Source organism: Esox lucius, chromosome 13 (assembly GCF_011004845.1).
Source record: "Esox lucius isolate fEsoLuc1 chromosome 13, fEsoLuc1.pri, whole genome shotgun sequence".
Taxonomy (NCBI): Eukaryota; Metazoa; Chordata; class Actinopteri; order Esociformes; family Esocidae; genus Esox; species Esox lucius.
In genome coordinates this window covers 16,914,260-16,929,018 of record NC_047581.1, presented here as the reverse complement: position 1 = coordinate 16,929,018, position 14,759 = coordinate 16,914,260, and the positions used below count along the sequence as shown (strand labels likewise).

At 39.8% G+C, this 14,759-nt stretch overlaps 1 protein-coding gene across 4 annotated transcripts; it reads left to right on the top strand.

Annotated features, from left to right (window-relative positions):
• The first annotated feature begins 113 nt into the window (after positions 1-113).
• LOC106024603 (leucine-rich repeat transmembrane neuronal protein 4-like) lies at positions 114-4,668 on the top strand. Of its 4 annotated transcripts, none has more exons than XM_020052432.2 (3): positions 114-296; positions 406-715; positions 2,368-4,668. In XM_020052432.2, the coding sequence occupies exons 2-3, from the start codon at positions 712-714 to the stop codon at positions 3,912-3,914; spliced, it is 1,551 nt and encodes a 516-aa protein (XP_019907991.1). In that variant the 5' UTR covers positions 114-296; positions 406-711; the 3' UTR covers positions 3,915-4,668. The 4 variants fall into 4 exon arrangements, with proteins under 4 accessions (XP_019907991.1, XP_019907992.1, XP_019907990.1 ...); XM_020052433.2 differs by having other exon boundaries at positions 114-715; positions 2,368-3,908; positions 4,443-4,668; XM_020052431.2 differs by having other exon boundaries at positions 114-715.
• The last annotated feature ends 10,091 nt before the right edge of the window (positions 4,669-14,759 follow it).

Genomic DNA, 14,759 nt, shown 5'->3' with positions numbered 1-14,759 from the left:
ACCCCAGTCGCTGTGAAAAAACTTTGACCTAAAATTGTGCACTACGGACTACGTAGTCCATCCATTTGAAAACTGCTAAGGTAGGCGTATTGGCCAGGAGAGGGCATCCGGGATAGACATGACATTTGCCAGCACTGTAGAATAGTAATTCTCTCTCGACGGGATCAGTAGCCGCTAGACTACAGAGTGAGATACTGTAGGCGAAACACGTAGGCTAAACATTGCTATTAGTCTGCTTTGTTCCATCACCGGCGCTTGCTCTCTGGAATACATTTTTTGACTCTCGGAATACTGATGTATGTTGTTATCATCATTAGCTTATGATGTCCTTTGCTTTGCATTCTGCCCACTGCTAAAAGACAAACTTATTTGGAATGTTTTGTGTTTCTTGTCATGTGAGAATAGGTGTCATGGGCGCCTTTTCATTGCATACATTATTGGAGTCGTGGTATGCAACTGAAATAAGGATACGAGCACTACATACGGCTACGAAATAGGTCACTTAAAAGACTTTGGAGCACAGCGGCAGGTGTGCACAGTGCAGTGCCTTTGGCTGCAGAACAAAGTTGCTGCACTGGCTTCGTTGCGCGGGCTAGTTGAGTGGTTTTGGTTAGGCAATTTGGCATCCAAATGAGGACTGCGCGTGACATGCGGAGTTTGAAGTCAAGCATCTGGGGTCTCTAACCTGTGAAAAGCCGACGCCACGCAAACATGGGTATGTTGAAGACAATACGAACGTTCCATTTCCCCGTACAACCAGCTCATGTAGGGTAAGGCAAGATAACAGCTAAAACCCGAACGAATCACGACATTGATAACACTACATTAGGGCAAAACCCCGTTGTGTATTTCCTATGCTATTTGAATATATTTAAATGCCGATAGTGTTGTTTACAAAATACTGATGCCACGCAAAACCTTTAACAAAATACCCTATCAATATAAATCTGCCGCATGCCAATGCAAATGCATCTCATCGGCTAGTAGCCTTTATGAAATTAGCATACCAGGCAGTAGGATGTAAACTCGGCTATATGCATCTAAATGTTTTGCTATTAAGGTATTGCTTTGACAACTTCAAGCCTTTCTCAAGACGATAACCAAAGAGCAACTCCATTAGCTCTAGAGTATTAGCTTTGGCCAGTCGACATAAAACAGCTTTTATATGGTCACTTTAATCAACAGGTTTTCGGTTCTAGGCCTGTCAGTCTATTCTTTTCCTGTAAGTTTAACGTTTATTCAGATCCGCATTAACAGCATTTGATGTGATGCTGTCTTTACACAGTTCTTAAATGTAATTATGTAGGCCTATAGGGGCGGCAGAGAGTTCAGTCAGTAGCAAAAATGTTGCTGTTAAAGATTTCTGAGCCGAAATCTGTCGATGCCCTTGAGCAAGGTATTTGCCCCTTTTTGCTCCTGTAAGTCCCTCTGATAACAACATCTAATACATAATTGAAATGTCAATTTGAATGCCTATAGAGAGGAATTAGAGCCCAATAAATCAGGGTGGATTGGAATTGCTTTGATTCTGTATCATAAAAATACAAAGATATAGCCTTATCTAACTACTGAGTAGTTTTTTACGTTTGGAGTTACAAATGCACTGTTCAAAATCCCACAACTAAGCTGTCCAGTAGTTTGTTTCTGATTGGCTACCTCACTTTTCCCAATCACATAGTCCACTACACTAATGCAATTAAAGTATTATGATGTGTGACTGGGGGTGACCACTTATACATTTCTTTTATGACAACTTAGATTACATGTGGCATTATGCTTGAGCTCACGTACAACATGTCCCACTAATAGTTGGTTTGAAATATCTTTGAATGTACTACTGCTTGGCTCTTGTCTAAATTATAAAACGTCATTACAGTTATTACAATTATTTATTTATAGCTGCTATTTCACCCATAGGAATGTAATGTCATTAATGTAATTACTAATAATCTGAACAAGCATACCAGCATTTAAACTCTTGCAGAATACAACTCTCCGATATAGGTTTGTTGTTTTGTCTTGTAGTACCACAACCCTATCCACTATTCAGTGTTTCCTCAACATGCGACTGTGGGGAGGCGCCCGCCCCTGGGATTACATTGATTTATTGTCATCTTAACTGTTCATTTTAGTTTAACTTCTAGTTTAGGTTTTCCAAGTAAGATGGACAATAGAGTGATCCATAAAAAAAGTGGAGAAAGCTGGTTTATGGAAAAAGTTCTTAAATAAATAATATTAATTGACAATGTCAAAACCTTTATTCTCACTATGCTAATTTTAATAAATGCACCTACATTATGTTTGCTGTAAAACATAGTGAACAGAATGTATTTTTAGTGTCCCAATCTCTTCCCTTCGTGTCTACAGGATCCCGGATGCAACATAGATGTCTCATGATCCCATTGTTGGTGCATGGCTGGCTGATAGCGTCTCCAATCAGTATCAGTGAGCGCCCTTGTCCTCAAAGCTGTAGATGTGATGGAAAAATTGTATACTGTGAATCCAATGCCTTCCAGGATGTGCCAAATAATGTGTCTGTGAGATGCCAGGGTCTTTCTCTGCGCTACAACAGCTTAGTGAATCTCAGAGCTAGTCAGTTCTCTGGTCTTAGCCAACTTGTTTGGCTATATCTTGACCACAACTACATCAATGCAGTGGACAGCCAAGCTTTCCATGGAGTACAGAGGCTCAAGGAGTTGATTCTCAGCTCTAACAAGATCACACAGCTACAAAACAACACTTTCACTGCGGTCCCTAACTTACGCAATCTTGACATATCTTACAACAAGCTGCAGGCCCTCCAGCCCAGTCAATTCCAAGGCTTGCGGAAGTTGCTTAGTCTCCACTTGCGGTCCAACTCCCTGAAAAATGTGCCTATGCGAGTTTTTCAGGATTTGCGCAATTTGGAGTTTCTCGATCTTGGCTACAATCGTTTGCGAAGTCTTACGCGAAATGCCTTTGCTGGGTTGCTCAAGCTGATCGAGCTTCATTTGGAACACAATCAATTTTCCAAGATCAACTTCTCACACTTTCCACGTCTAACCAAGCTACGGGCATTCTATTTGCAATGGAATCGAATTAAGTCAATTAGCCAAGGTATTAGCTGGAAGTGGACGTCCTTGCAAAAGTTGGACCTATCTGGAAATGAACTGCAAGTGATGGATGCCAGTACGTACCAATGTCTCCCGAACTTACAGACCCTGAATTTGGACTCCAACAAGCTTAGCAACATATCCCAGGAGACAGTTGATTCCTGGATCTCCCTCACCAGCATCAGCCTAGCAGGTAATGTGTGGCACTGTAGCTCTAGCATCTGCCCCCTAGTGGCATGGTTGAGGAACTTCAATGGAAACATGGAGACCGCTATGATTTGTGCTGGGCCTAAGAAGGCCCAGGGAGTGACAGTGATTGATGCAGTGGAGACATTTAGTATTTGTAAGGTCACTCCCACCACTCTTGTGGTCTCGACCATAGCCTCTCTCAACACTGGATCTCAGCCGGAGCTCCTACCTTTTCCCACTTTGTCAAGGGTTGAGCAGGAGTTGACCCGGAGTTGTACAGCCATTCCGTGCCCTTCAATCTCCCCTACCAGTCCAGAGCAGAACTTTGAGTATGTGTCCTTTCATAAGATTATTGCTGGCTGTATTGCACTTTCCCTGTCAGTGGCTATAATTCTACTGGTTATTTACGTGTCCTGGAAGCGTTACCCCAGTAGCATTAAGCAGCTCCAGCAGCGCTCCATGGTCAAAAAGCGTAAGAAAAAGGTGCAGCAAACAGAATGCACTGTCAGCTCATCTCTGCAGGAGTATTATGTGAACTACAAACCTACAAACGCTGAAACTATGGACATGCTGGTTAATGGTACTGGTCCCTACACATACACCATCTCGGGTTCCAGAGAGTGTGAGGTATGATCCGCCTGCCCCCATATATACGCTATATCAGGCATGTGAGGTACATTTTTCAGTGATTACATTTTTTCCCCCTCTTGTTGGATAGGAAATATGAGTTTATGATAACTTTAATCCAAAGATTCCAGGCTAGGTCAGATTGATTTGTAATCCCAGCTCATGTTGTAAAGAGCAGTATTCCTCTTTCATAAAATGTAAGAGTCAAAAGTCATTGAGAGAGAGCAAAGCTCAAGCTAATCTCTTGCAATGGACTAGACACAACAGAATGATACCTTAATCAAAAAAGTGATACATGCCAGATCAGGTCACTGCATTTTCCTATGATGTGTTAGCTACAAAGCATTTCTTGCCGATGGCATTGTTTGTGGTTAAATAATTGAATCTTAATCGTTGACTCCTTTGTTTTTATATACATTGCATTCAAAGAATGTACATTCCTTATGTGTGATATTTTAAACTAAATGTCACTATTGTCTTTTTTTAACTCTTTCTTACTCAGTGTGTGATTTAATTTTATCTGCTTACCTACAGTAAAACGAACCTCGGTTTTATTACAACAAAATGGAATCCTGCTTTTGTGATCTGAGACTGGAGGTTGTCAGTATGCATTTGTATTCAAAGTGTAGTGAGCAGTATACTGGTAGATGTTGAAGAAGAAAGAAGGATCATGCCATTCCCTACACTACATTTAACCTCTAACCTATCACCACTGTTTTAGCCAGCCACCTGTGTTTCCCCTGTCTTTCAAAGCATAATTTAATAAAAAAAATAAGTAAGCAGATTTGTTGTCATCAGTTCAATTATTTATTTCCCAACCAAAATAATTATTGGAAAGAAAGTATACATTGTGTGATAACACTAATAGATTATATTTCCGGGATCCCCAACAAATAATTTACTATTAAACCTTACACATTAAGCACAGCGATAATGGAAACTGATATGATGGCCCCATGAATAAAGAAAGATATAACCTGGTCCATTTGGCACATTTTACCAGCTTCAGTATACTGAACAACACTACTTTTCTCAGGACCACAACTAAAGGAAGTGTGAGAGGATGTCAGACTGAAATTAGTCAGACTTCCCTTCCCTGATGCCATGGATCGGTCATTATTTGTCGTGGTGTTTGTTGTCAGGTAGCTAAATTTTGATTAACAGGGTGCGTTTTGACCATGGAAATATAGTGCCACTTGATTTTGCACCTTTCTTTCTGACTCAGTTTTCCCTTTCCTTAAAGCACATGCACATTGACATGGTGCAAGGTTGTCAAAAACCGGAATAGCAAAAATTTTGTTATGGTTATTAGTATTGTGTCATGGAAACAAGACACATTTATTCTGATAAAAGGAATGGTAGATAAACATAACTATATTACTTCAACTGCTAAGAAGCCTACTGAGTTACTTCCACTGGTAACATCCAATAGAATAAAGTTCCTACTATTCAAAATATTAGGTTGATTAAAAAACATTGATGTATGACAAACCGAAAATGCATGCCACAGCGCATTGAAGCTGTTATGTTCTGTGGTGACCCAACACCTTACTCAGACACTTTATGTTGAGTGTTCCTTCAATTTGTCACTCGTTTGTATAACCTATTAGGAAAATGACAACCCAATGTCATTTTACGGATGTTGGAGACCTTATCCTTCTTTTCAAATTACAAATACTGCCATAGTAAGCTGCTTCATTTCCTTCACTTCCTCATCAGCCTGAGGATCCTACAAGAGGCTAAAGAATCACAAAGCCTTATTCTAAAATGCAATATGATGATTTTGTTTCCTCAATCTTCACACAATACGTTTAAAAAATGGTTTAAAAACTCTTAGCAAATGTACTAAATAATATAAAACACAAATTTCACATTTACATTAGCCTTTTCTGTCCTTTAAAGAACATGTCTCAAGAAAGGACGTTATCACACAATTGAATGAATGTTGAACCTTACAAAGTAATCTCTAAATCGCAGTGTTGAAGTTGTCGAGTCCAGGACTCATGACTCAACTCAAACACTGATGACTTGGACTCAAATGTACTTTCTACTACTGGTGTTTCAGATTTGTTTATTTGAATTTAGACTGGATTAAGCAGAATATAGACAGAACACCCGGCACGCACGTAGCCTACATAATCTGGTGAACTGCAGACATTTTTTATTTTAATATGCTGTATTACAACATGAGGGTCAAGCGATCAGAACAGTAGTAGCTAAACATGTTGAAAGTGTGTTGTAATTTCTTTTTTGCAAAAAGTGTTAAATAATGTCAAAAATATGGTGGTCAGAGAGGTGTTGTCCATGCCCCCCTTCAGCGGACCCAATGAGAGAGTCTTTAGTCATGGGGGCATTGTTATGAGGCCTCATAGAGCAAGGCTAATCAGCACAATCCTGTCTTAACACTTAGATTTGTGGAACTGTGAGAATTGTCTGGCTCCTCAGGAAGCTTCAGAGAAAATACATTTTAATGCATTCTATATTCTAAAAATCTTATAACATATCAAACTGTAAAGCCCAAATCATGCTGTTCTCTAATAATGAATACACCTCATATTAATGTTAGATGAATGTTATATACATTTCTTAACAGTTTTGATTCAGTCAGCACAATGAGACGCAGAATTTGCAACTGGCTCTACACAACATTACAGTTGATTGCTAGATAACACAGGAATGTGTAGCTTGATTATTAGCATGACTGATGATCAAAACATTTTACTATATCATGTTCATTTATGTTTTTGGATTAGATTCAACTTTGTCGCTGAACAGTACAAGTATAGTACAATGAAATCTTGTACGTGATGTTGTATGTGATACAGTGGGGAGAACAAGTATTTGATACACTGCCGATTTTGCAGGTTTTCCTACTTACAAAGCATGTAGAGGTCTGTAATTTTTTATCATAGGTACACTTCAACTGTGAGAGATTGAATCTAAAACAAAAATCCAGAAAATCACATTGTATGATTTTTAAATAATTAATTTGCATTTTATTGCATGACATAAGTATTTGATCACCGACCAACCAGTAAGAATTCCGTCTCTCACAGAACTGTTAGTTTTTCTTTAAGAAGCCCTCCTGTTCTCCACTCATTACCTGTATTAATTGCACCTGTTTGAACTCGTTACCTGCATAAAAGACACCTGTCCACACACTCAAACAGACTCCAACCTCTCCACAATGGCCAAGACCAGAGAGCTGTGTAAGGACATCAGGGATAAAATTGTAGACCTGCACAAGGCTGGGATGGGCTACAGGACAATAGGCAAGCAGCTTGGTGAGAAGGCAACAACTGGTGACACAATTATTAGAAAATGGAAGAAGTTCAAGATGACGGTTAATCTCCCTCGGTCTGGGGCTCCATGCAAGATCTCATCTTGTGGGGCATCACTGATCATGAGGAAGGTGAGGGAACAGCCTAGAACAACACGGCACGACCTGGTCAATGGACCTGGTCAATTAAGAGAGCTGGGACAACAGTCTCAAAGAAAACCATTAATAACACACTACGCCGTCATGGATTAAAATCCTGCAGCCCAAGCAAGGTCCCCCTGCTCAAGCCAGCGCATGTCCAGGCCCATCTGAAGTTTGCCAATGACCATCTGGATGATCCAGAGGAGGAATGGGAGAAGGTCATGTGGTCTGATGAGACAAAAATAGAGCTTTTTGGTCTAAACTCCACTCGCCATGTTTGGAGGAAGAAGGATGAGTACAACCCCAAGAACACCATCCCAACCGTGAAGCATGGAGGTGGAAACATCATTCTTTGGGGATGCTTTTCTGCAAAGAGGACAGGACGACTGCACCGTATTTAGGGGAGGATGGATGGGGCCATGTATCGCAAGATCTTGGCCAACAACCTCCTTCCCTCAGTAAAAACATAGAAGATGGGTCGTGGCTGGGTCTTCCAGCATGATAACGACCCGAAACACAATGCCAGGGCAACTAAGGAGTGGCTCTGTAGAAGCATCTCAAAGTCCTGGAGTGGCCTAGCCAGTCTCCAGACCTGAACCCAATAGAAAATCTTTGAAGGGAGCTGAAAGTCCGTATTGCTCAGCGACAGCCCCGAAACCTGAAGGATCTGGAGAAGGTCTGTATGGAGTGGGCCAAAATCCCTGCCGCAGTGTGTGCAAACCTGGTCAAGAACTACAGGAAAGTTTGGCATCAAATACTTATGTCATGCAATAAAATGCTAATTAATTATTTAAAATCATACAATGTGATTTTCTGGATCTTTGTTTTAGATTCCGTCCCTCACAGTTGAAGAGTACCTATGATAAAAATTAGACTGCTACATGCTTTGTAAGTGGGACCTGTAAAATCGGCAGTGTATCAAATATTTGTTCTCCCCACTGTATGTATAGCTTTAATATGGGGACCTTTGCAGTTGTAAGGATTAAGATCAGGCAGGCAGGCGTAAATGGTTTTAGTAGACATCATACTCTATGTATTCCTAAAAAGAAAATTCCTTCCATCTGGCAAAACTGGAAAATGAAAATGAGAACATTTCAATGTGGTGGTCAATGAACAGTATGCAATGACTTCAAAAAGGGTGTCTCTTTGAAGGGAAGCCCGCTGACCTTGAAAACTAATGCTCTGGAGTCAATATATTGTTGACCTGAATCTTCAGCCACACGTTACTATTAATTGTAGCAGAACCATTTATGCTAGAAACCTGCTTTCTATGAACAGTGAAAACCAAAGGTCTCTTTTATGGATGAGCCCTGCATCAACACAATTATTAAACAATAGAAAAGTGTGGGGAGCACCCCCCAAAAATAACATCAACACAATTCATAAGATACAAACATTCTTCATGGAAATATTCCTAGATCATCCTTTTGAATTGTGCTGGAGGCACCAATTCATTCAATTTAAAATTATCTTGGAATTATCAGAGAACTAAAACCTTGTCAATTATTTAAATTCATACATCCAGTAATTTTTATTGATTTGCACATAGGCCTACTGCTTTCTCTTGAGCAGTGCAGCCATCTGCTCTTCTCAGAACAGGAGTTCTGAGAAGACCAGCAAAGCATAACATGGTTCACTCTTTCCTGTAAATCCCTTTCTCTTGAAAATATGTCAACCCATTCCACACATTAAGGAGTTCAGGGCAGATGGGAGAACCAAGGGAATGAGAACATACATTTTCATACCACTGTATTTACCCTGACTTGATGTTTTCACATAAAATTGTCTGATCTTTTAGTGGGTTGTAAAGGGATTCTGAGAGAAAGAGTGACACCAAATGTAAGTGCTCATTTCATTTCTTTGGTGTGCTAAGAAATCAGTGCTTGGAAGGTGGTAAGTAATCAGTGCTTGCTCCTGTTGTTGAATATTGTCCAAACATTGTGGATGAGATGGAATCATCTTTTTGATAATAGGTTGGGATCTGCACAGGAGCAATTGGCAAAAATAACAAAATATAAAGGATCAAAATCATAGGTAATGAACTTGATCAAAAGTGTATAAATATATATATATTAATTTGTACAGTTATATAGGCCAATCTAATATAAAACATTTGAAACAAATAAAACTGTTAACCCTATTTTTTATTCTTACCATGTAGTCTTGCCATGTAGATTGATTTAAGTAGCCTATAGTATACATGGATAATTAATTTACTTAGCCTCCATAAAAAGAAATCAGTTTACCTTCTAAAAACAACTTTAGTGACCTTAACAAGCATTTGATATTTCATCTTGATCATCCACACAAAACATTTAAACAATCCTTATGAATGCAATGTTGTTTAGACCAGAGGTATTCAACTTTTACCCTACAAGGTCCAGAGCCTGCTGGTTTTCTGTTCTACCACATCATTAATTTTATCCACCTGGTGTCCCAGATCTAAATAAATTCCTGATTAGTGGGTTGCAATGGAAAAATTGAATTGGCTTTGAGGTCCAGAGTTCAGTTAAAGGGGACTAGACTCTTTTTTTTTTACACTAACAGTACCTTTACAATCAGAGACCCCTTTCAGTTGATATTATTACATTATATAAATATACTAGTCATGAGTCTGCACTGCTTATGAGTTCTTATCAAAAGGGATTTCACAGCAAGTGCCGTGCGCACGAGCGCACACACACATCTTGCAAATGTAAATGAAAATCAGTGGCTGGGCTCAATGTGGATTTAAGCATTGACATGTTCCCACAGCAAGCATTCTAAAGCAGAAAAAAAAATCTAATTGAAATTACATCTTTATATAATCTATTTTAATGACAAACAATTGACCTGTGGACGTCTGGATTTATAGGATGAAATGTTAATCTCTAAATCCAATAAAAGGTCTTGAATTTGCAGATTAAACGGGCTGAATGAGGACAGTTCCATAAGAAGTGGATCATTGGAAGAGTACGCACAAATTTGCTCTGATCAACACTTGACTTACAGGAGAATACTCAATACGCTTAATTGAAAGATTGCATTGTTTGTGCCAATAGGTTGAGGTTTTTAATAATAAATGGCTTTCAGTGTAACATATAACCCCTATAAATAATCTTAAGTCAAATTCCAGGCTGTGTACACAGATGTCTCTCCATTTTTAATCTCAAAGCTAACACTTGAAAAGGCAGATTAATGCATGCATTTAAATGCTTTCTGAATCCATTTTCATAAATCCCAGATTTAGTGTTAGAAATACAAATGAATGATGGTAAACAGTCCCATTGCGATGCTTGAAATCAGTTTTTTGCTAACTGCTAAGGTCAATAGAATCATCCTCACCAAGATGATAAATAGCTCTACAATTTGAAAATGTACTTGATCCAATTTGACAAGGAGCTAAACCTGAGAATTTAAACTATAAATAATGGTTGATCAGATCTTAAATTATATAGGCAACACTTTACACCCTTCAACGTAATCATTTTAACTAGCGATGGGATGTTCACTAGTTGCTTCATCAATGATGCGCACCTTCTCGACACTCGTTCAGTAAATACAACAAATTGTCACAATGGTGTAGTGGTGGAGAGGAGGAACCAGGTGCAGGCAGCGTGGCAGTCGATGTTCATTTTTAATAGAAAAATAAACACAGAGCACAAAACAAACTGAATAGAAAGCAAAGGTTTACACCAACCCAAACACTCACCACTGACGTGACAAACATATGGAGACAGGGAACAATGACCGACAAATGAGAGGTGCCAAGGAGAAACATTTAAACACATACTGATGACTTAACTGGGACCTGGTGTGAGTGACAATTGGAGACAAAACAATGAAGGAGTCCGGGGTGAGTTCGTGAACAATGGGAAACCGGTAAAAGTGGGAGATGACGGAGCCGTCCGTCACCTCGCCGTCACACAAATCTTTCAAGTAATTTCATACATGTGTCAGTAACGCACAAAGCATAACAGAGCGCCCCGGCTGCACTACCAGCAAGCGATAAATTGTGCATTTTTCTAATTATAATTGTGCTGATCAACTAGCGTGCTGACCAACTAGCGGAGGTTTTCACCTCCATATTCAACCTCTCCCTGTCTCTGTCTGTAATCCCCTCCTGCTTCAAACAGAACACCATCGTCCCTGTACCGAAGAAACCTTGCATTACCTGCCTGAACCACTACCACCCTGTAGCACTGACCTCCACCATCATGAAGTGCTTTGAGCAGCTGGTCAGAACTCACATCTGCTCCACCCTTCCTGACACCTTGGACCCCTTCAATTTGCATACCACCTCAATAGATCTATGGACAATGCCATCACCCTGATAGCACACACCGCCCTCTTCCACCTGGAAAAATGCAACACATAAGTGAGGATGCTGTTTGTGGACTACAGCTCTGCAATCCACACTATTATGCCACCAAGCTTGTTCCTAAGATCACTGTTCACTGTTCACGCATGACTGTGTGGCCACACACAACTCCAAAATCATCCTCAAATTTGCAGATGACACTACCATCCTGGGTCTCATCTCCAACAACAATGAGACCACTTACAGAGAGGAGGTAAAGAACCTGGCTACATGGTGACTTCAGGAAGCGGCGGGGGGGTTCATGCTCCCATACACATCGATGGAGCTATAGTGGAGAGAGTTTCTCAGTGTGTTCATTAAAGATGACCTCATTTGGTCCAGACAAGCAAACCCGGCAGTGAAAACTGTCCATGAACGATTATACTTCCTGAGGAGACACAAGAAATTTGGCATGTCTAAAAAACTCTCACCAACTTCTACAGGTGCACCATTGAGAGCATCCTCTAAGGCTGCATTACTGCCTGGTACGGCAGCTGCTCCGCTGCAGACCGCAAGTCCCTCCAGAGGGTGGAAAAGTCTGTGGAGTGCCATCGGCATCTCCCCTCCGTGCAAGGAATCTACCATACATGCCTAAGGAAAGAAACATCATCAAAGATCACAGCTACCCAGGCTACGGTCTTTTCACACTGCTGCCTGCTGGCAGACACTACCGGAGCATTGTGGTATGCACTTCCAGACTCAAAACCTTTTTTTTCCTCAGGCCATAAGGCTCCTCAACCAGCAACAATGATCCATGATCATACTGATCACACCCAATCTTTCCAGATGCTCTGATGTCCTTTCAGGTTATTTTAATGGGCATTAGAATATTCCTTTGCATGTACAATTCATAAGCATAATACACTCATAAGTATCTATAATACTAAATACGTCTACCATACTATTCATACTCTCCATCCTATTCTTTCAAAAATGTATGCTAGTGTGTTATTACTGCCATATGTGCCATATCTACAATATTCAATACTACTATCAATATTGCTGCACCAGTACTCATTTGAAACAGCTACTAGTTTACAGTGTTATGTATATTATTGCTTTATCTTCTTGCTATATTTTTGCCATGTATATATATTTCTTCTTAATTCTCACTATGTAGTTGTAGTATGCTGTGCCTCCCTTCATAAGCTTATTATACTCATATATATCTATAACATTCAATACTTCTACCAATTGCTGCTAGTTTACACTTTTATGTATATTACTGCTATACCTGCCATATCTAAATGTTCAATAATACTACCCAGATTGCTGCTAGTCTTACAGTAAGCCTACTCTTTCTTTTAAACTGCTGCTAGTGTATATTGTTATGTATATTGTTGCTTTATTTTCTTTCTTTCTTTTTTTTGTCTGGCTTTATTTATGCTTAAATATTCTTCTTCTTAACTCTCACTACATAGTTGTCGGGTGCCATGTCACAAGAATTTCATTGTGCAGGATGACGCTGTGTTGTTTGGTGCATTTGACAAATAAACTTGAAATGAAAGATTAAATGCAACTAGTCAGTTGTTCGCCAGTCTTTTTAACTTGAAGGTCCAATAAACTTTCTGCTATAAACAAAGCAGGGTTTTGTAGGCGGGATCAAAACGTGTATTTGTATACATAGCATTTGTAGTATTGTATTTTTATTCAGTTTTCACCAAAAAATCCAGGAGGCAGGCAGAAATGAATTAAATCTGTGGAGAGCCTGCAACAGATAGTACAGTCCTTTCCTGACAGTTTTCCAAATTTCTATCAGGTTTACCATTATTATCCAGATTGGCCCAAATTGGCAGAGCTGTAGCTCACTCCATCTAACTAGTTGCACAACAGGGTCCACCGGTTTGTGCTTCTCTTAAAAAATTAGTTCAGTATATTTTTCTTTGTATTTTTTCATAGCTGACCAAGTACTGACATGCAGCATTTGCTAGTAACGCTCTGATATGCGGAAACGGTTATTTACGTTTTGCACTGCACCAGGAGAACATTTTACTGGACCGTTAAGCAGAGGGTTGGTTGTTGGTTCTATAAAACTGGCTATCATATCATTCAATATGCAATTAATTTTATGATATTATTTACAGAGATAGACTGCAGTGTGGGGGAATGAATGTGACTTAGTAACGAGACAGGTTATCCTGTGAGTGGGGTTTCGGTTACAGAATTGGCTGTTGCTGGGTTAGGTTTATATTGTAGTTTGTTTGTTTCAGATGTTGGTCCATGTCACTGTTTTACACTGTTTTATAGACACACTTTTGAGTTAGAGAAGAATAGACCTGATCAATGGCTATTAAAACCTTTCACAACTGTTGTACTTTATCTTGTTTTATCAAATATGTTTTGTTGTATAGAAGTAGGACTAGTCTGTGCTTCTATTCATGAAGAAGAACCAGAGTCCATTCTCTACATTTGACAATTTGGCGCTACGAGCAGTGTCATCTGTAGTAGGTCTGGTCTATATTATGAGTGTGGGAAACAGGTTTGCTGGAACCAGGATCAAGACCACTAAGTGTATTTAGTTGTTTTCCTCTCTTTGTCCTCAAAGAGATGCTCTTTTGCTAAAGCTTAGGGCTGCAATCGTGAAGCAGGAAGCAAAACTAGGTGACTTATCGCAGTACCTACTAAAGTTTAGGAGAAACAGGGAAAATGTTTCTCTGTGGTGAGCAGAACTATGTGAGGGGTGCTACTATGCTCTGGGGATTTTGTGAGTGCACAGGAAGAACCAATGACAGTTCTAGTGGGACCAAGCCCAGTTGTGCAAGTGCTAATGGTCCCCTGCTTATTGGACACAGGTTCAGTGATTTCTGCTGTTACCATGACCTATTTCAGGGTAAACTTTGAGTGCAAAGAAGAAGCTGCATTGAAGGAATGTGGGTGGAGGACATTGAATGTGGAACATGGCTTGTCAATACCTTTCCTTGGTTATATACATCTTGATGTGGAGGTTAAGGGTGAGGTGCTTCCACAGCAAGGTGTTTTGGTTGTTAAAGATCCCACTTACCCTGTCGCTGAAACAAAAAAGAGAGCTGTCCCAGGCCTAGTCGGTATGAACATAAATAAAATAATGCAATGTGCTTTTGTCATTTCAGTC